The 23017-nt window shown below is 32.3% G+C and overlaps 1 protein-coding gene and 1 non-coding gene across 3 annotated transcripts in view; both read left to right on the plus strand.

The window, feature by feature from the left end:
* Positions 1–23017, plus strand: part of Ppa2 (inorganic pyrophosphatase 2) — a 72715-nt gene that overhangs the window by 44214 nt on the left and 5484 nt on the right. The window contains exons 8-11 of one of the 2 annotated variants that reach the window (XM_078021852.1): positions 10921–11048; positions 13372–13457; positions 16503–16572; positions 21591–21742. In XM_078021852.1, coding sequence (XP_077877978.1) covers positions 10921–11048; positions 13372–13457; positions 16503–16572; positions 21591–21742 — 436 coding nt within the window. The remainder of the gene's footprint in view (positions 1–10920; positions 11049–13371; positions 13458–16502; positions 16573–21590; positions 21743–23017) is intronic. The other variant, XM_005339805.5, reaches the window with a different exon arrangement.
* LOC120892631 (U6 spliceosomal RNA) lies at positions 8746–8852 on the plus strand. Its single transcript, XR_005737418.1, has one exon. It is a non-coding gene; the product is annotated as a U6 spliceosomal RNA (small nuclear RNA).

Below are 23017 nucleotides of genomic sequence, written 5' to 3' on the forward strand. Positions count from 1 at the left end.
CCTAATGAACGTGTGTGATATGTGCAGACTTTGGTAGAACTGTCCTGTTTTAATATATATGGTGTTTAACTTAAGCATTACTGAATGAAAACTAGCCATTCTATCCGAGAGCATATTTCAATTAGTAAAAACTTGTTTCTGACTATATTTCTGTAATTTTAACATTAATATTGTATTATTCATGTTTTACCTTCTGAAACTGGAATAGACTCTGTGAAAATCTTTAAAAAGTCAAAATAACAGTTGAAACCAAATTTCTTATACTCTCTGAGGAAATTGGTCACTTTGGCAGGCTCATTTAACACTCGGAGAGCACAAAGACCATTTAATACACTGTAATTAGGTTCCAGGCCCTAGTGCTCTTAATGGTACCTTAATGGCCTGAAAGAGTTAATAAGACTCCCAGGGCACCTAAATTGTTACTGGAGAATGCCTTGGCCATTAAAGATAATAGCACTTGGTTATGAAATAACCAAGTTCAGAGTTTTTTAAGATTGAAATGCTGGGGCTTGTGTCATTTTTCTCTTGGTTAAATTAACCTTCTGTAATATAGAGCTTCAAAAATTGACTTGACAGATGTTTGAGCCTCTTCAGAACTTCAGGAGAGAGAGTGTCACGAGGAGGTAATTTAGGTCTAGAAACCATTTCAACATGTAGAGCAAGAGAGAATTCTTTTATCTGGTCTTTAAATCAATGAAAACCATTGTTTTTTGTCCTGTAGAAACTGTTACCTGTACAATAATTTTACAGTTTTAAAAAAAGAAAATTAAGAAACAAAAGTTAAAATTTAAAAAAAAAAGTTACATTGATGAAGATATATTCTGGATGAATAAATTATAAGACTATTAAAGGGATTATTTTAAATTAGGCATTTGGGAATTTTCCAAAGGCCAGCATCAAACTAATCCTGAAGTTATCAGTTTTTATGCATTTCATATATGTTGAATTTCAATGTATATTTAAGGTAATTTAAAAGTTAAATAAAACTATTTAAAAATTCATTTTATTGACTTTCAGGGTAGGAATAAACATATAGAAAATGGATCTACTTAAATTTTCATTTACTAATAAACACTTATAGTGCCTTTGCAATTATTTTTTTAAATAAGCAAATAATTACGGTATATGATTTTCTTCTTCCTAGAACATAATTTAATACTGTCATCTAAGAAAGGAGAAAAAAAGAAGGAATAGCATAGTTATCTTAAGGGGAAATATTCATATTAACCTTTGATAGCAGAAGGAGGAGGGTTCAGATTGCTTTCCTGAACATGTTAGAAGACAGTGAAATACTCTCTGTTTTGGAAGAGAGTAGCAAATCACTGTGGTCATCCAAATAGCACCAGCTTTGTGGAGCATTAAGTGTGTGCCTGGGAACTATGCCAGGGGTTCTTTTGAAATTATCCATTTAATCATCATACAACTTCAATCAAGATACGAAGGTCCCATTTTTTTTCAGTTAAGGAAACTGAGGTACCAGGGGAGTGGATGCTAATAACTTGTCTAAAATAACATCAACCCTTGGAATCCAGACCCCCGTGTTCCTCATTGTCACATTGCATTGCTCTTCTAAAAAAATTCTGGGATGATCAATTATATTTTTGTTCTCTGGGAATACTGACCATTTTCTCTTAATTAAGCATCAGTAAGATAATGATAATTAGAGGTCCAGCTTAAAAAATAAAATGTAGCTCTTCTGATCTTTATCCCTTTGATTTCATTAATAGGTGTGCCTTAAGAGGCATGAGTATTAGGGATGGGTGGGAGGAGGCAGTTGAATAACAAGAACATGCTCCAGTTAAATACACTGTAATTAACAGGTAAATTACTGGGAGTTTTTTTGCCTCTTTAATGAACCTTAACCTCTTCACAAGTTTTTTTAGGTTTTAGTCAGGCTCCTGTGATGTGAGAAGTATGGGGAGGTTTAAATTCTAAGATTCTGCCCTTTGTTTGTTCATTATCTGACCTAGGAGAAGTCACATAACCTTCCTAAGCTTGGGTTTCTTTATGGATAAAGTTGCAGGGAGGGTCCTTTAATTAGTAAATGGTCCCTAGGGTTTTCCCCATCTGAGTTTTTGTTATAGGAAGTACTTTTAAACCATTATTTTTAGTCTGTTTTCCTCTGTAATTAGAAAGACCTAAATTATCTTCAAAGTTAATGCTAAAGGAAACAATTTATTTTTTATTATTAACACATACTAATTGTCTAGATTAATAAGATTCACTGTGATATTTCTGTGCATGCATAAATTGTGAAAATAATTGTTTAAAGGATTGTGACATCGATTTCTTGGGGACCTTGGCACATTTTTTTGAGTGCTTTCGGGTAGCTGGAAGTTCAGTGGAGGTCTCTCTGACCCAAAGCCTGGGCTTTTAGCCACTTTACTATATACTTTAAATCAAAATTAGGTTAGAAAAATGTTTTAATTTCTTCTGTGCACATTCCATTGGTCATGAGAAATTTCTTATACACTGGTAATATGAATATTTATTGTTGGAAATCTACCAAGCCTATCCTAAGAATTGTTTACTAATTCAAAAAATATGGACCTATAGGTAGTATGACCTTGTTTGATAATACTTATTTTGAAGTGTGTTAATTTCCACTATTTTTTTTCATGAGGTTAATGTATGTTTTTGTACATCTTTGACTTCATGAAAGTAGAATTTGCAGAAAAGGAGAACAGAGAAGGAAAGGGCAAGCACAATGAGGATAATGTTCACTAGCCTACATGTTACGCATGGACATGCAGAACAATCTGGAAACATGAAAGTTTTTAGAAATTGTAAGTAAGCACAAACCATTAAGAAAATTAGTTCTCTGAGCAGGAAGCTCTACTTGTAGTGTAGAAGATACAGTGAGTGTGTGGAATGAAACTGTTGTTTCTTGTGAATATTTGTAAGAAGACATTAGAAACACATGTTCTTGCCTCCCACGGATTTTGTTTAGTTATACACGTTTAGCTCTGTGAGAGCAGCACATAGAGTACTGAAAGGGTTTTGTGCAAATGATTGTGGCATCATTTTCTTTGGTAAAATCCTATCGAATTATAAGTTCCCTGTTCAAATTTATTATTTTTTCTTCTTTTTTATCCCCTTTGGACAAAATGTTAGCATTAGGCCTTTTTTGTTTTTCTTTCTTTCTTTTTTTTTTTTTAATTTTGAGATGGGATTTTACTAAATTACAGAGATTGACCTCCAACTGGGATTCTTCTGCCTCAACCCCACTGGTTGCTGGATTAACAGGTGTGTGTACCACCCTGCCTGGCTTTCTTTTGAATAACAAGGACAGAGATGTGGTGTTAAATTTCTGTTATTAATTTTTATCTAAAAATAGAAAAAAATACCTCCTGACTATATACTTTCCTTACTTTGTATTTTAGTTTGATGGAAACAGTTCAGATGAGAGTAGCATTTTAATGTTTTTGTTTTGTTGTTTTCTGATCTCTGTCCTCTATTTGTGGATATGTATGGTAAGGTTAGAGATGTGAGTTTTACAATTTGATAATATTCCCTGAGTAATTCCATATATTGCCTGGTATGATATAGATGCTCAATAAATTTTTTGGAACTGATGAATACATGTGTACTGATAAATCAGAGATGTTTAAACCAAGACTGAAAGTATCTTCAAATTAGGTGCATTTAAAAATACAGTTGCGGGCTAGAGATTTGGCTCAAGTAGTAGCGCGCTTGCCTGGCATGCGTGCAGCCCAGGTTCGATCCTCAGCACCACTTATAAACAAAGATGTTGTGTCTGCCAAGAACTAAAAAATAAATATTAAAATTCTCTCTCTCTCTCTTTCTCTCTCTCGAAAAAAATAAATTATTTTAAAGAGAGATAGTCTTTATTCTCACTTGAAATTCTGAAAAATATTTAACAATTACAGTTGTTTCTTTAGAATTGTATTACATACCTTATTATTTTTTATATGAGTGACATTCTAACCCTTATCATCTGTTATTAGTGATTTTTCTAATTAACTCACAGTCCAATACATCTTACAATCTGTCACCAATACTTCCCTATTTGACCTCAGAAATATTTTTCAAATCTATTCTCTCCTTACCATTGCCTTTAAATATTGTATCTTGTTTTTTCATTGAAACAATGTTAACATTGCTCTGCTCACAGCCTCCTGCCATAAAAATTTATATTCCACACTATTTACTACACTAAACCTGATTTTAAAGAAAATTTACCTTAAAGGAAAGTAGAAAACCTCCTGACCCCTCACTCTGTACAGAAAAATCCACATTTTCTAACTTGGTAAAAGCCTTATGGTGATCTCCTCCCACCTATTTTTTTAGACATTCACTTATTTACTATTTACTAAAGTTCAAAACACACCAAGCTTTTCTACCCCCTCAGATATGCCAGGCTCTTTGCAGCTCAGTGGATTTGCCTGCATTTCTGCCTCTCAGAAATACTCTTTGTCTACTTGGAAACACCTGCTCATCTTTTAAGAACCAGTCTAAATGTCATTGTCTCAGTGAAGTGTTTTCTGACTCTATAAGATGAAGATAGTTGGCTAGTTACCAACCAACTCCTTTTTTTTTCCCCTCCCACATCATTTTGTTTAATTCTACGAAATGTCTGATTTCACATATTTGTGATTTGCTTGTTTCTATGTCTGCTCATCTCTCTAGATTATGAATTCTTTCAGTGCTGGGACTATCTCTCATTTACCCTTTTTTATTTTATTCAGCTTTATTAAATTTACATACAGATTCACTTCATTTTAAGTACATAATTCAAGGAATTTTGACAACTACATATACTTGTCTAACAGCTATCAGTCATAATACAGAATATTTTCAGTACCTTGCAAATTCCCACATACCCCATGTAGTCAATCCCTTTCTCCTCCCCTAAGTCCGCAGCCAACACAGGTCTCTCTGCTGCAGTGATTTTCCAATCAGTAGTGTATGGTGTCAGCGATCTATTAGTGAGGACTTTGGCATGTGAAACATGGTCCTGGTTGTATGAATTCTTGTTCTTGCATGCTTTGGAGAGCATGCATGTAGCCACATCTATTAGAGTGATTTGTTCCCTTTGTTGCTGAATTATTCTGTTGTATGGTATGCCACAGTTTCAACTGTTGTTGGAAAATTGTATGCATGTGTGTGTCTGTGTATAAATGTGCAGATGCCTTTTATGTATGTTATTTTTAGTGTTTTATCAATTCCTAGCTATACAGTGATTTTTCAGGGCCATTATACATATTAGAAATAAAGTAACCTTTAGTGAAAATGTGGACTATTTTTCTAAATCATTGGTTTGTAAGGAGTTATTCATTAAAAAGGTTTTAGGACATAGGAGAGATGATAATCTTTTAAGAATTAATCTCTTATTTTTTATTAGATGATTTTTCTCTATTATTTAATCATGGTGATCTTGATTTTTTTTCTCATTTGATTTGGATTTGAAGAAATGATATACTTTACAACATGGCACAATATGTGAATACCAGAACTGAAATTTGAACATAGTGCTAATTCCAATCTTTTTTGTTCTGGCTTACCTTAGCTCTTAAAAATTTCTGCAGTATACTCATTGTCATTATTTTCTGCATATTTTAGTCTTGATTTGCTTTTGGATCAGAAAGTTTTATTTAAAAAGACTTTTTTCTTTTTGCTTATTTATTTTATTATTGATCTTTATATTTACTGTGCTTACAGAATGTGTTGTTCTATTTTTTCATCTTTAAATTTTCTTGATTTTTTTTTTCATTTTTAGTAAATAATCTTTTTTAAAGTTCATTGTACTTTAATAAATCTCTAGGTTAAATAGATCTCATTCTTTAGATTTCTCTAATATATACTATTCATGGGCTGTTTTGATAAAATATACCTTATTAATTTGATTTTCCAAGTTATTTATATCATTGTTATTTGCTTATTTGGGAAAAACAGTGTTGTCTTAAATAATTCTGAAGTTTGGGCAATATTGAAGTCTCGGCAAATAAATGTGATTAGAAATGCCCTCTGGTATGAGAGTATATTTTTAGGTTGAAAAAATAGAAAGAATTTTCTAATTTACAAAATACTTTTTGTAGGGTTTTATTTTTGTTTGTTTGATTAGTAGATTATAATTTGTGGCAGTCTATTAGATTTTAGAAACAAGTGTATTGATATACACTGAAAGGAAATTTGATTTTATAAAAGATATACCAAATTCCTAGTGAAGGAAAAAGATGTCATAGAGGCTGCTTTTTAAAAAAAATAAAAGTGTTGCATTTCTGTCATCTACAAGAGATAGAATGGTGGGTTTTGAATAAGGTATTTTTAATTATTCATTTTTGTAGAAATATGAATTTAAATTAAAGAAATTTCCAAAATTTCCAGTGGGTTTATTTTTTTTCCAATGGGTTTATATAGAACTATGATTATTTATAAAACATTCTTTTATTGTTTTAATATGAAAATTCTTATTGATCTTATAATCTTTGTTAACTGAACTTTCAAATATGGAAACAGCTCTGTTTTAAAAAGTAAGTCACCACTGCACATTATTAATCAGAAATTAGGACACTTTTTATGGAGCCTTTAAAAAAAAAACTAGGGTGATATGTGTTTTGGTGACTAACTGCTTTACTTTTTCTAGGATTTAAATTGTCAATATTACAGACTTGTTCTTTTCAGCTCTTTGATACTTTGAATCTTATGTAAGAATCTGATCTTGACTGATATAAACCATTTTTCTTCCATTGGTGATTCCTCTCAGTTCTGCTTTCTAAAAAAATACCCCAGATCTGACAATTTATCCCTGCTCCACCCTGCATCCCTTGGCATGCCTCATCAGAGTTCAGCAGTTGTAGATGCTCTCGATAGCTCTCACTAGAGCTCTCCTTCCCTACTTACTCTATACAGTGCCGTCCTTTCTACACATGGCAATTGGAGAGTTCTGTCTAAAACATGTACTCCTCTGCCCAACACCATCCCCGAGTAAAAGCCAGGGTGGCCCAGTAAGATGTGCGTGACTGGCTATTGTCTGCGTCTCTAATCTCATCTCTTCACACTTCTCTTTCTCACTCTGCCCTGACCATAGTCTTTCCTCTTCTGTTCCTCAAATGTTAAAAGCTCACTTTTACCTCAGGATATTTGCATTTATAATCTTCATCTCTGGAATACACTGCTTCCAGAAACTTGAATGAGTTGCCTCCCACACTTTGTCCAAGACTGATAATATATGTCTTAACAGACACTGTCCCGACCACTCTTGTCTAAAATCCTCTTCCCACCCCAATTGTAAAGCAGGCTGTCTATGTGTCTTATAGATTTTTTTTCCCCTCTAGCTTTAACTATTTTCTTACCCAGGTCTAATTTAACAACAGATATTTTTAGCAGTTTTATTGAATTCAAAACATTCAAATTAATTTCACAAAAACAAAAGCTCTTTTTTGTATTAATATGATATATAATATTATATACTGGCATATATAATATGTAGTTGAATTTCACAATTATAACAATAGATACATGATTATAACAAAAAGTAGAGTTGACAGAAATACTTTGTGAATAAACATACCTGATGTATGGTAAAGCTAAAATTTAACTGATAGAAGCAGAAGTGTGGGCTTCTTTCTAGACTACAGTTTACACAAAACTAGAACTTGATTGGTAATACAAAACAAAAACTGAAATTTGGCTAGATTATATAAAAGAGCTCCTTCCAGATTCTTCTAACTTTCTTAGATTAGTTCATCTTGATATGATTATCTATGATAGAAACTTTCACGTAAAATTCGAAGAGTGGTAATAAATGACTGCTAGAAAATTATTACTTTTATTAAAATATTTGTAAAAATATATTGAATAGAAAGGTTTTGCAAATGGATATTGATCATGTTTTCACAAAATCATAAATAATACATAATCCCACTGAGTGATACTCTTAAACATGATTAAATTGGCAAATTTTATACTATGTGTATTTTACCACAATTAAAGAACCTTTGGATAATGTTACTATGTCTATATGAGAAAAAGTAGAAGTTATGGAATTAGAAGACATTATATAATACTGCTTCTGCCATGAATGAGTTGAGTTAATTTTGGTAAACCTTTTAAGCTACCTTAGCTATAGAGTCTTTATATTTAATATGCATTATATCCTCTATAATGTCACAACAGTCTGTAAGCTTCAGGCACAATTTTACATAATTTCAGAAGAGTAGCTCATGAAATTGACTTTGTTAATATTGGATATAAGAATTTGGCTTCAGGTATTTGCTATTGAAGATTTTTAAATGTTGAATGTTAATTTTTTTCTTTGTTTTGAGTTGTTTATTTCGAGAATCAAAAAGTTCATCTTGTATTTATAGAATTATACTTTTTATCGGCATTATTAAATGTTTGATTTTTTAATTATTCATGTGTTAACTGGTTCTCTTCATAACTTTTGAGGGAAAAGACCCCTAGACTGAGATAGTCTTTCTGTTTTTTTATTTGAAGTCAGCAAATTAACTATCAATAATCAAATGAGATGAATGGGAACAGAAAATGGTAGATTAAGGTACAATGATGAAATCATAACTAGATGCAAATAATAGAAAATTATTTTAGTTTGGAGACTGATATAATATGCATTTCTTTCAACTTCACTGGAATAAAAGATGTTTTCCTCTGAAAAAAATAATCGTGAGTTGGAAAAACAATTTTCAGAAATGTTTTTTAAAAATAGAAGTAGGGAGTAAGAACATGATCAATAGAAAAATCACCTTAGAATTCAATACAATTGTGCTTGATTCGGCAGCACATATACTAAAATTGGAACGATACAGAGAAGATTAGCATGGCCCCTGCGCAAGGATGACACGCAAATTCGTGAAGCGTTCCATATTTAAAAAAAAAAAAAAGAATTCAATACAATTGACAAAATTGTAAAAAAAAAAATCAGAATTTGAAGGGGGAACAAAAGTAGATTAGGTGAAATATTTATTGAATGTTCTATTTGGGGCTTGACAAAGAATTATGTGATTCAGTATACAATACATAATACTGAGGAAGTGATCTTAATCTTTAAAAAATAATATCTTGCACATCTATAACCAAACAACTCGGGAGGCTGAGGCAAGAGGATCACAAGTTTGAGACCAGCCTTGGTAACCTAGCAAGACCTTGTCTTAAAATAAAAAATAAAAAGGGCTGGGGATGTGTGGCTCAGTGGTAAAGTACCCTGGGTTCAATCCCCAGTACAAAAAAAAAAAAGACGATCTCCATCACTTACTGATTACTCAAGATGTGTTGACTGATTAATAAAGCATATGTGGCCTGTGTTAAATTTCAAACGATTTCTTTCCCACACCTTGGATAACTATAGCATTACTGCCTTTTGTTCAAAAATTGTTTGATAGATTTGTGGCCATTGATATCATTTTAAATTTTAGTTTGAATACTTTTAGACATATCAAACTTGTATAACATGCAGGAGGCCAAGTGTAAAAAAGCAAAAGATTAATTCTTTCTGTTTAACCAGTGGCTGCAAAATGCTTGCCTTTTCCTTGTCAAGCTTACAGTGTGGAAATTCCTGAAAGAATTGAATGGCCAAGTCTGAAACCAAGTGTCTTTGCATTATCCCAATGTATGATATGGTCTTCTTGATTTTAGTTTTAACTTTCTAATTTTTCAAGTGCTACCAAATTTATTTGTTAATTGCTCTAATATATTCTGCATAAAAGTACTATGCTAAGTGTCCATTATGCCATGTCTGAGGCAAAGTGTTTATTTGTTATACTTTTTGAATTATTATTTACTGGAAAGTATACCTTCCCTAGGGATTTCTTTGGAGGTGGAATTTTTTAGTATTAACACAGTAATTTTATCTCCAGCTATATTCCAGTGAATGTCATCAAAACACGTTGGGGTTAAGCTGTTTGTGTGATAATAGAACTTCAAAGTGACTACTGAAAATCATTACAAAATTCAAATTTAAAATTCTATGTATCATTCAGATACCACTCTCTTTAAAATTGCAGGGTTACTTTATTTTTCTCTATGAGATTATTCACCATTGGACATATTGTGTATTTGTTTATTTGTTGTCTTTCTCTTCCTATTATATAAGTCATGACAGCAGGGGCATGTTTTTGTTTATTAATCTGTCTTACTGCTTCAAACAGGTTTGACACATTATGAAGTATTTGAGTAAAAATGTGTGAAACCCTCGTCATCCACCTTCAGTGTGTTCTCTTGTGGGTGCTGCCCTCCTCATTGTGTGTTCGGTATTCTTTTAGTCTAACATTTCTTAAACACTGACCCTAATGTTGTGATTTCCCTAGTTTAAATCCTGCATTGTCTATAAAATGAAATCTTTCCCTTAACTTATGTTCTTCAGTGGCCCGGCCCTTCCTGGGTATATCCTTCCTCTCTGCTCCTCCTAACATCCACATCCTAATCTCACGGAGCCAGCTGTGCTTGAATTTTCTGAAATATGTTCCCTTACTTTGACGGGTGCTGTTCTTTCCACTTTCCCCCTTTTGTCTGATTTTTGCTGTGCCTCCCACTTCTGTGATGCTCTTTCACTCCCTCTTTTAGGAGGTCACCATTCCTATGTATATCTCCATCAAAACCTCATTTCCCTTTATTGCTGCTGTTGTCTGTTTCTTGTAACTAGACCTCTGAGCATCTTGACAAAATGATTATTGTATTCATCTTCTTATTCCCTGTGCCTATCACATCATGTGAAGATACTCAGTAAATGTAGATCAAAGGACTACTATTTTGCACGTGAAAATAGATGTCTAGAGGGGATATGATATGTGTCAACCATTACACCTCCAGTTAGCATAATTAATTATGATACTAGTTGGACTTGGACCCTTGTGTCCTGGCCCCCTCAGTCCAGTGCTCTGCTACTAAATGAAATGAATTTTGTATTTTTAACAAAATGTCTTTGTGTTTTTTCTCTTACAGATATTGATGATGTTAGGAAGTTCAAACCAGGTTATCTGGAAGCTACTATTAATTGGTTGACATATTATAAGGTGCCAGAGGGAAAACCAGAAAATAAGTTTGCTTTTAATGGAGAATTCAAAAACAAGGTAAAAATGAAAATCTGAATTTTAATATGTGCCTCCTGGTGCTTGTACAGTACTTATTTCACTTGGACTATTTCTTATGTGAATCTTTATACATTGCTCGATCACAAAAGTGCTTTTTAATGACTCATATCTTTAAGGACATTATCTTATCATTTAAAAAATGTTTTTCAGGAGATTCTAGTGAATCAACAATGCTGAAAAATATCTGTTTCCATCATCTATGTATATAGCTCCTTTATCTTCTCAGAACATAAAGGAATTCCACAATCAGTTACTATCTTTGCAAATTGTATATGAAGAAAAACCCTCCATTTACTATTTTGAGAAGGAGAAAATTACTTACCCTTAATGTAAATGCATAGGGTCTTCCCTCTTAAGGGTTCATTCTACGGTGACTGTATTAAACTGCTTAACAACTGCATTTGAGTTGTCCTATTATCATAAGACTTTTCTATTAGAGTAACACAGAGTTACCATAAAGTATCTCTAATTTGACACAAATGCAGAGAACAGGCCAAGGAGTTAAAGTGTAGGATATTTTTAAAGTTATTACCCCTAAGTAAATTACATATTCTAAACCAACCTCTAAGTGAAACATACTTTAATGAGTAAAGCTTGTCTTGCAAGTAAAATAAGGTATGTTAATGAAAACCTAAAATTTACTGTAAGTATTTTGTTATACCAGAATTGATTGTTGAACCCAGTACCCTTAATATATTGAGGGCTTTATTTAAGAATAGTAAATATAAACATAAAACTATTACTTTAGCCTAGATTCTCTTAAAAGTTAAATATTAAAACATTATTCCTATCTTTTTCCTCAGAATATATGTTGCATTTTATGTTTGAAATAAAATAGATTTCAATTCTTTGTGGTACTTTCATGACCTTTTATTGCCTTCAGGTATATCTACCAAGTCTTGAATTTGTAACGAGTGAGATGTCTTTTGTGTTTTGTTTGCTACGGACAAACAGTTTTTCCTGAATGAAGATTAGGTCATTTTTAATTTTTTCCAGAAAATAAGCATTATACAAATTGCTTTTTACCACTGCTATTTAAGATATGGAGGCAAACTTAATTGTTTCTCTTTGACATGGTTGTAAAAGATGGCTTCCCTTTTTTTTAATTCTAGGGTTTTCCTGACTACTCCTTTAAGCAAGTACTGGAATTGGTTCTAAATTGTCACAATTATCTGAATAATTTGGCTAAAAATCTTTTTTTGCATTATCCAAATGATAAATTGCATATCTTGTCCATGTCTTAAGCAGGATTCCCCAGCACCACTTCTTAAGAATTAAGCCATTCTCCTTCATCTTGGCCAATAGTAGACTTGAGAGGTTAAATTTCCCATCATCATTATATCTCAGAACCCAAGAGTCTTTATTCTTTCTTATCATAATATGTTTAGTTGTCACTGAAGGAGAAAAAAGCTGATAACAAATTAGTTAATAATTAAGGACTATCCTTAAAGAAACAACATTTTGAGCAAAAACATTGGAAGAATTTTCTGCCTTGGAATAAGCAGATTTTCCTTAGATAAACACATCACATGTATATCTAACAAGTGTATCTCTCTCTTCTTTTAAAAATATTAACTTGTTTTTGTTGTAGTTGGACACAGTACATTTATTTTTCTGTGTTGCTGAGAATCGAACCCAGGGCTCCGTCCATGTTAGGCGAGCGCTCTACCACTGAGCCACAACCCCAGCCCCGAGAAGTGTATCTCTTATTGATCATGCACTTTCAAACATATTATGACTTATCACTAGAAAAATTGGGGAAAATGTTAAGGAGGTTTACAACTTTCAGACGGTGCATTGTCCAAAATTACTTTTCAATTAGACTTTGCAGTTATTGTAATGATAAAATAAGTGGGTGCATGCTTACTTACAAATTAGGTTCTAAGGTAAGCCCTTACATACAACATCTTATTTATTCTTTTAGCAACTCTTAGCTTTAGATAAGGGATTGGCAGGCTCTATCTGGTGAGGTCAGATAGTAAATATGTTTGGCTCTACAGACTTTATGGTTTCATCACAATTGCTCAGCTCTGCCATTGTAGCACTAAAGCAGCCATAGGCCAAGAAGTGGTGACAGGCATATTTGACCCCAGACCCCTGACAGTTTATTCCCATTGTGTCCCATTTTAGACATGAGGAAGTTGAGGTTTCATGAGATTAAATACCCGCCCAAAGTCATACAGCTACTAAATAAAGAAGCTGGAATTTATACTCAAGATTGCCTGCTCTTAACAACTGTCGTGATATTAATTCTGTGTTAGAGTAACATTGTGATCACTGTGTCTTATTTTGTTGAAACTAGGCTTTTGCCCTTGAAGTTATTAAATCTACTCATGAATGTTGGAAAGCAATGCTTATGAAGAAATGTGATAGAGGGGCTATAAATTGGTAAGAATTTGTCTTTTCTATGTATGTAATGTTATTTTATCTTTAATTGGTACTAAATAGCCATCTAATACTGCTCAGATATCAGATTTTTTTAAAAAGAAAAGGTGTTCCAATTATTTTTTTGTTTATAAAATACTTAAGAAGCACCTACTCAGTGTGCAGTACTGAGAATTGGGCACTGTGAAGCTATGAATTGACATTTACCTTAGGGATTTGTATTTTAGTAGAAGACGATGACAAGTAAATAAGCTTTAAATTGCAGTACATTGTGATATGTGCAAAGATGAAGTAAAAACAGTATCTTCACATGAAAACACATGATTACTATATGTACCTCATCATATCTTGATAAGAATAGTAAAAACTTTCTCATCCAACATGATCTGGGTCATTAGCTGATTTATTAAGAGGAATCAAATAGTAGTAACATACAGTACTCCAACATTTTATTTTAACTTAGACATTTAAGTGTGTTTATTCACCAATCTTTGGATGTATGGCTATGACCTTTTCTTTTTATATAGATCTCATGTAGATTTTCTCCACATATTTTAACATAATGTATAATAGAAAAATAAAGATCCTCTAATCCTTAAGCTCCTTACAACTTAAAAATCCTTGCACATTTTTAGTGTTTTCTTTTCCAGATTTTTACAGTTGTGTTACCCACACCTAATTTCACATCTAGCAATTTGCCTTTATTGATGCTTTTTAGAACCTCAGTGTTGTATGTAGCCTGAATAGTCTGGGTATCATGTAAAGAAAAGAGGTTTACTTAGTTTGCAGTTTTTGAGGTTTGAGGACATGGCACCAGCATCTGTTTGGCTCTGATGATGGCCTTGTGGCAGATGGCATCATGTGTGGGAAGAGAAGCAAGAGGCTTGGCCTAAGCTCTATCTTTTATAGCAACCCACTCTGGTGGGAAGTGACCCACTCCTGTGAGACCAGCCTTAATCCCTTCAAGGGGACAGTCAGGACCCAGTCACCTCCCACTAAACCCCACCCTTTAAAGGTTCCACCACCACAACACCCTGGAGACAAGCTTCCAGCGCATGGTCCTTGGGGACAGTCATATCCAAACTAGCTATATTCTGTTACCTCTTTTACAGTTTTTTACAATAAAACAGTCATTTTTTAGCTTAAGAATTTTTAGCATATAAATCATAAGCATGTAGATAAATTAAAGTGCCCAGAATCTTAATTCATTTTTACTCATTTTTTCTTAATTTTAATTACTTAATTCCTAAAATATATTCAGAATTGTTTCTTTTGCCTCTGTTTAATGAATTGCTTCTCTTTTAATTTCATATAATATTCTATTGTTGACTAAGAAACCCTCCTTTTTCTTCCTTTTTTAGTGTTTTTCCCAATCAGTTCAGTTTAGGTCCACACTATTTCTCACAGCCATTCTCTCCATCAGTATTACATACAATGCCTCAGAAATATCTCAGCAAATTGTTAAAAATTTATTTGCAGGGTCCCTTCTCTAAACTTGATATACTAGGATGTCTAAGGGGTGGCCTTTAAGCAGGTATATATTTTTAAAGTTCCCACATGATTCTAATGAGGCTCTCTGCTTAAGAAGCATGAAATCTAAACTTCTAAAAAGCCAACCAAGGCTTCCATAATTTGACTGAGTTGTCTGTCCTCATTTTCCTCCACTTCTTGCCTCCTATTTTATTTGTCAGAAACTTAAAATAGCTTTGCCACTCCTATGCATACCACACCCTTCCTGATCTCTAGACCTTCACTCATTTGGGGCTGTTTCATATGTTTTTGTTTTTTAACCATGATTGTCTTTTAATTTCTTGAACTACCTTACTCATTTTTGAATGCCCTTCTAGTTATAAAACTGCTTTAATTCAGTGACATAATTTCTATATTCATATTTTTATTAACAACCACTCTCCTATTTAATGTATTTTATATATCACTTCCAGAATTATCTTTCAAGAGTACACATATGCCTGTCATTTTGATACTAGAAAAAATAACTTTCTGTGACTCCTTTCAATTGTAGGATTTGATCCAGGGAGTGTTGTGTTATTTGTTTATATTATTTATTAGCACATAGTAACAGGACTTACTGAAGGTAGTTTAAATATACTTATTGAGTAAAGGAATATATATTCAGATTTTCCAAATTATTTGGGTCTTGAATTTGTTTCTTTTTGCTTTGCTAGGAGGTATATTTAATTTATGGAATTACTTTTTATATACCCAAAGCTCCAGTTCATTTAGCTTTGTATACATTTACCCCAACCTCACTTTCTTCTACAAACTCTAGAGGTTGTGATCCAAAATCATTCTTTCTTACACTTTGATTTTTTTCCCTTTTCTCCAGTTAGCATAATTAATTATGCCTTAGAATGAAAAGCCTTGACAAATCTATATCTTGCACATTGTCTTTGAGGATTCTCATGAGTATTATGAGCCTTTTTGATTTGATATTGCTGGCCCTATAAATTTTATCTTTTATATATCTGTTTGTTCTTTTCAAGTAATTGTCTATTTCATTGTATTATTTCAAAAATGCAATTTGGGTTTGTTGTACACAACATTTTTTTATATTACCGATTCTTTGTTCTAATGTCATGTCTGCTTATTTTGGTTAGCACAGTGGTTCATGTGTCATATTACATTTATAAATGTATTTATTTTTATGGTGTTGCATCCAATTATAATATTATCACTTAGAGGAAGATTTTTTTCCTTATAGTCCCTTCTGTGGGTCAAATTTTATTATTCTTTTAAGCTGAAATGGAGTTTCATTATAACTTTGTATACATTCCAGAAAGTTATTAAGATTTGTATATCATTTTTGGAAGTATTTTTAAGTTCAGGAAAGTGCTATGGAGTATTCTATATTTGTAACTGCCTTAAAAATGTACAGTAATTTTAGTTGTCCTATTTTATATTCATTGAGTTCCTTGTTTATTGACTGAAGTTATACAATCAGTGTGAAATATTTGAAGTTCATTTTCTTTTTGGGCAATTTTGCCTTTTTTATCATGTTTAATAATAATGTCCTGTTTTCTTCTTCAGCACAAACGTGCAGGTATGTGGTAGCCCTTTCCATTGCACTCCAGAGAAAGCAAGATCATTAGTTGAATCGGTAAGGAGCAAATGTCCAAGGCATCCTTTAATCATGTAGTTTTGTGGGAAATCTTGCAAAGATTCTGATGTCTAGCACTGAAATATGTTGAATCATTTTGGGAAGCATAAACTTAAAAAATTTTTTTGGAATTTTTTTTTTAATGAAGAGAATGTAAACAAAAATTTTAAAACCTTTTAGTTGAGTTTTTCAATTCTGTTTTCAAAAGTACATTAACATTTAGCTAGTTTTATTTGATGCTATTTTTCTTAGCATCATCAGTTTGTTAGTATTTATATATATTTATTGTCCTCTATGCTATTCTGTTCCTATAAGTTGTCTGTCATCCAGTGGAACTGGCTCTTGGTACAAATGCATATCAGCTTAAACAAAATGAAATACGTAAGACTTTCTTTTCTTATTTCTATTTGGTTTGGCTGTCTCACAAACTTGCTTTCTCTAAGCTAAAAAGAGTTCCCTAGATTCTTACATGTCTTATTGATAATTCTGCATAGAGGCAATTGAATTTATTAGTAAATTAATGCTTCATTTGGAGAACACTAAATAAGAAAATTAATATTCAGATAATTAAGTAATATCGATATATAATATATATTCAGGAGAGATCTTAGGCTTAAAATCCCATTTATAAATTAAGGGTTTTTAAAAACTAATTATAAGCTAGAAACTAGTGAATTGTTCTTTACTTTAGGAGTAACTAAAATGTTCCTAAACATTAGTTGCTCATTATGGCTGCTTTTAATTTTTTGCTGCTGTTTGTTTTGTTTTGTTTTTTCCATCAATTCACCAGCTATTTAATTAGTGTCTGCTGTATTGTAAAATCTCAGTGCTGGCAATTCAGTATTAAAAATACAAAAGCCTCTGCCTTTGTAAAGCTCAAGTTTTATTTGGGGAGATGGAAGACAAATAAATATGCAAGTAAAATATACAGTGTTTCAGTAGCAGTAAATACTATGAAAACAGAGCAGAGAGGGTAAAGTTCCAGGAGTGTGGCGGAGTTGTAGTTATAGAGGTGGTCAGAGACAGCCACATTGAGAAGACTGACGTGTGAGTCCAGGTTTGTAGAAGGCCAGAGAGTGAACATCTGGGGAAGAGTGTTTCCAGTCCAGGGTCCATGAGGAAAGAGGATGCCTGACACCCTGAAAAAATATGCAAGGAGCTACAATGGCTAATGGAGCAGAGTGTGGAAGAGAACAGAGGACATGAGATTGCAAAATTAGGAAAAGCCCCTGCGCATACTATTTGAAGGGTTGTGTTTCTTATTCTGAATTAGGTAGGAAACCAATAAAGTGTTTTGAGCCAAGAGGTAGCATGATCCGACTAAGATTTTAACAAGATCACTCTGGCTGTATTGGTGGAAATGGACAATAGGAGGCAAGGGAAGATGAAAGGAAGCTATCATAGAAATTCAGGTCACAATACTGATTTATTTTTTCAACTTATCAGTGCTGTATCTCTATAGGTTATTTTCTGAACTTGGTTTTCATCAAAATGTATTTCTCTTTAAGGAAAAAAGGAAAGGAAAACAAAAACTTTTCGTTTTTATTTAAGCTGTCTGTTTTCCAAATCTCAGATTAAACTCTGCTCTTTATTTTATTTTGGGATTTATTAATGGAGATTTAATAGATACTTACCTTAAAATGATTTGCAAGATTAAAGTTTCTATGTTATATCTTACTTTTTTATTTGCTTCTTATCATATTAGTGGGAAAACAGTCTTCTTGGAAAAGAAATTATTAGAGGATATAGATATGATCTAGATAGATTAAGAGAATACCTTTAAAATTCAGAAACACTAACATTTGGCTTTAATTACATGTTTTGGTAACTTTGTTACAAAAAAGCTTAATAAAGAAGGTATACTGTACTGATTAATATTGCACTAAAAATGTTACAATAGAAAATCACATTTTAGAGAAACTTATCTCATGTCACTAAGTGGAACTTAACATATACCAGTTGAGTCATTAATTAAACTATTGTTAAGAAGCATATATTGGATGGAGATATTGAAAATCAAAGGGAGATCAGTAGAGGGAAAGGATCAGAGAATGGAAGGAAAAGAGGGACAGGGGAAGTGCAAAGGAGTGATATTGGCCAAATTATATTGTTATCTTGTGTGCATGTATGAATATGTAACAATAAATTCCATCATTATGTACAATTATAATGTACCAATTAAAAATGTGGAAATAGAAAAAAAAGATATACTGCAGAAAGATAATTATTGTTGATGCCAGTGGTAAATTCATGAAAATTTAGTCTTCTTTTAATACTTTCCACGTAATTTTTAAAAGAAAAAAATACACAATTAAATATACTGTTGAAATCAAAACAATCATTAAGTAGTCATCCAATAATATGTACTGACCAGTTAGGGAAAATATCACTATATCTAAGAAAAATAAAAGCCAACAATTGATGATGATTATTCTGTACAATTTTAGAAACACAATAGAAAATATCTGTTGAATTTATCATACTTAGGTTAGAGATCTTAAGGGTAGTAGATTTAGAAGAATTAAAATGGCCTAATAGATCATTGGGTTTTGTTTATGATTATGTAAATGTTTGAATTATATATAACCATAAAAGGTGTGACTGTCAAAACCAAGCTGTTAATTAGATACCTGCACTCTGGGAATACATAAGAAGCAGAGTGTCTGGGCCACAGCCTGTGACCCTAGCAATAGGACTGCTCTGCTAAATGGTTCAGCCATGGGACCCCTCAATTACTTTTTTTTTTTTAATATAATGTGAACTTCTTTCCTTCCTTCCTTCCTTCCTTCCTTCCTTCCTTCCTTCCTTCCTTCCTTCCTTCTTCCTTCCCTTCCTTCCTTCCTTTTTCCTTCCTTCCCCCCCCCTTTCTTGTTAAAACCTCTACCTAATTTTATAATCAAAAGGTATAAGGCTACTTTTCAATACTTGAGAATGTTATGACTAACAGTTGGAACTTTATTTCAAAGAGCAATATAAAGAGCATTTATAGTGAACAAAGAAATGTGTTTGTGTGTGCATGTAGACATACCCATGTTATTTGCCTTTCAGATAACATTAGTTGGTATTCTTTAAAGATATTTCAGTTAAATAATAAGATTGGTTATGCTACTTTTAGTATCCTTTGTTCTACTTACATGTTATTTTAAAATGTTAGAAGATTAAAATAGAATTATAATCTTAATCTAATAGACATAAAATTTGAGAATACATAGCCTTTTTCAAATACAAGAGCTAGGGATGTAATTCAGTGGCAGAGCACCTCTGGGTTCAAAACACACAAATCTATGTATTTAAAATTTTTTTAAAAACTTTTAAATATGCACCCAAAATTATAACAAACTATAAAATATTTAAAACTGAATGACAGCTACTCAGTATGTGTTAAAACTTTGGCAAGTACAGCAAGACTGTTACTTGAAAGAAATTAAATGTATACAGCAAAATGAAGATAGAAAATTAGCCATTCAACTCAACAATTACTCTGCTTTTTTCCTCACTTTATATTAGAAGAAAGAAAATTAGAAAGAATAGAGCCAATATTTAATTCAAAAGAAAGCAAAGAATGGCAAAGGATTGACTTTTTAATTTGGTTTCCAAAGGCTGAATTTTGTTGTTGTTGATTAATAGTAATAAAAATTTATGAAATAGAGCAGGCACAAATTAAAGATATCAGGAATTAAAGACATAACTACAAACAGGAGACAATCAGAAGAAAATACTAGGAGATGCTTTTGGAAGTACCTTTCTAGACACAGATGAACTACCAATTTACCAATATTAAATCATAAATAAACAGAATCCCCAAGTAGTCTTATAAAAAAAATTTTTCAAAAATTCACAAAGATGGCAGTTATCAGTCTATATATATATATATATATATATTTCATCAGAATCCCAACAGGGTTTTCACTAAATTTGACAGGGTAGTTCCAGAATGTATACAGAATAGTAAATGAACAAAAATAACCTAGAAAGGATTTATAAGTTTAAGTAATGAGGAAAATAATATAAGCAACTGACAATACCATAAAATGAGTTAAAAATAAGCCATTGTATGGAGAAATATTTTCATGTAATGAAACTTTAATGACAAATGCTTTAGCATCTAAAATAATAAATGATGTATTCAATTCAACAAGAAAAAGATAGCCTAGTAGGAAAAAGGTGGGTCGACAACATGAGTGGACAGTTCACAAGAGAGCAAATGTAAATTAAATGGCCACTAAACAAACGAACATTGGCTTTGTCTCACTAGTAATCAGTATGTCAAAATAAAAAATAAGAGCTGGGGTTGTGGCTCAATGGCAGAGCACTTGCCTAGCATGTGTGAGGCACTGGGTTCTGGTTCTCAACACTACATATAAATAAATTAATTTTAAAAAGGTCCATCAACAATTAAAAAAAAATTAAAGAAAATAAGACATAATACAGTGTTGTAATTATCTGATTGATGAAAGTTTAGATGTCTGATGATACCAGATGTTTTCAAGCATATGGGAAAGGACACCTTTCTTACTGGGTGGATATGCTTTATAGGGGTGTATGTGGTATAACTACTTGGAAGAACATTAATAATTTCTAGTGAAATTGAAGGTGCTTATAACTCACTGTTTAGAAGTTGCCTTTCTAGGTAGGTATATCTCTCATAGAGACATTAATACATGTGCTTATGTAATCAGATGTGGAAAAATTGGGAACAATAAGAGACCAGGTAAATAAACTGTAGAAAATTCATAGTGTTATGTTTTTCATTATGTTTAAGAACCAGGAAATCCTTGACTATAGGTGAAGAGTGAAGTAGCTGATGTTTTACATGAACCTATTCTTTGTATTGTTATTTTCAAATTTAAATATCATTTACTTTCAATATGAAAAAGATGTTTTTAAAAAATTACCTCCAATCCAAATCTCACACACACATACCACCCTCCAGATGTTCTCAACAGCTGACTATTGAACCTACCCTTGATGCCATGATTTTTTTTTTTCTATTGTTTTCTTTCTTTCTTTTTCCCCAGTACAGGCAATTGAACACAGTGCCTAGCACATGTGAGACAAAAGCTTCACTACTCCCTAGTCCTTTTATTTTATTTCAAAGCAGGGTCTGGATAAGTTGCCAAAGCTGGCCTCAACCTTGGGATCCTTCTGTCTCAGCCTCCCCAGTAGCTGGGTAAGCCACCATGCACCATTGTTTGTTTTCTTTTAAATAAAGCTTTGTATATTCTAAACATATTCTGCCAATCAAGAAATATATTTTAAGCCGGGCACAGTAGTGCATGCTTGTAATCCCAGCAGCTCTGGAGGCTGAGGCAGGAGGATTGTGAGTTCAAAGCCAGCCTCAGTAATTTAGCACAACCCTAAGCAACCCATTGAGACCCTGTCTTTAAATAAAATATAAAAAAGGCCTGGGGATGTGGCTCAGTGGTTAAGCACCTCTGGGTTTAATTTGTACCAAAAATACAAATACACATATTTTAAGAATGAATAAATGAAAACATTTTCAAAATTATTTTTAAAATAATATGTAGTGATAAATGTCTTAGAGTAGCTTGCAGTTTCTTTTCTGTAATGCTTTTTAGGTTAATGAGAAGTTGCTCAATTATTCTATTTTTTTACACCATCCATTTTCTTCTTATGATATATTTGGCAGCTCCAGAAAGAAGCAGCTGTTAATTTTCAAAAGGAAATTTAACCAGATAATTTTCCAACAAACTTTGCATAATAAGTATCCCATACATCTTAAATAGAGCACAACAGTTTCAAAGAATAAGTTGGTTACTATACAGTCTGTTTAGAAAGCAGGAGCAATCAAATCCCCATGCCTAGTCTCAGTGAGTGGAGTTTTTATGTTCCAGTGTTACTGTCACACTCAGATTCATGGTCTGCCATCCTCAAAACCAATAATGGTTAATTATTTTTTCTCTACAAGAAAGGCAGATAGAATTTTTCTTCTTCTTTTAAGTACTTGGAAACATTTAAAGATATCATTTATAAGTGTCTTACTTATGGTTATGTTATTCTTTAATATAAGAAAAAAAATTCTAAGCCTTATCCTAAAATAAAGAGTAGAAAGAAAATTAACTGTAAACCATTTATGATTTATAGGAATGTATTGGAGTTTTTCAAGGGAACAGAACAGATAGATATTTATACAGTTATGCCACTGTTTGTCTAAGTGGACCACATATGACTGTGGTCCCATAAGCTTATGATAGAGCTGAAACACTCCTATTGCCTCATGCCATGTAGCTGGTGATGCTGGTATAAACTGCTATTCTTAGTCATTTAAAAGTATAGTTATGTACCATGCATAAGTCTTGATAATGATAATAAATGACTATTTTCTTGATTTGTGTATTTGCTGTACTATACTTTTTATCATTACTTTTAGTGTTTACTCCTGTTTATTAAAAAAAATAGCTACTGTAAAATATTGTGCCATTGT

The sequence above is a fragment of the Ictidomys tridecemlineatus genome, chromosome 9, assembly GCF_052094955.1.
Source record: "Ictidomys tridecemlineatus isolate mIctTri1 chromosome 9, mIctTri1.hap1, whole genome shotgun sequence".
Classification (NCBI taxonomy): domain Eukaryota; kingdom Metazoa; phylum Chordata; class Mammalia; order Rodentia; family Sciuridae; genus Ictidomys; species Ictidomys tridecemlineatus.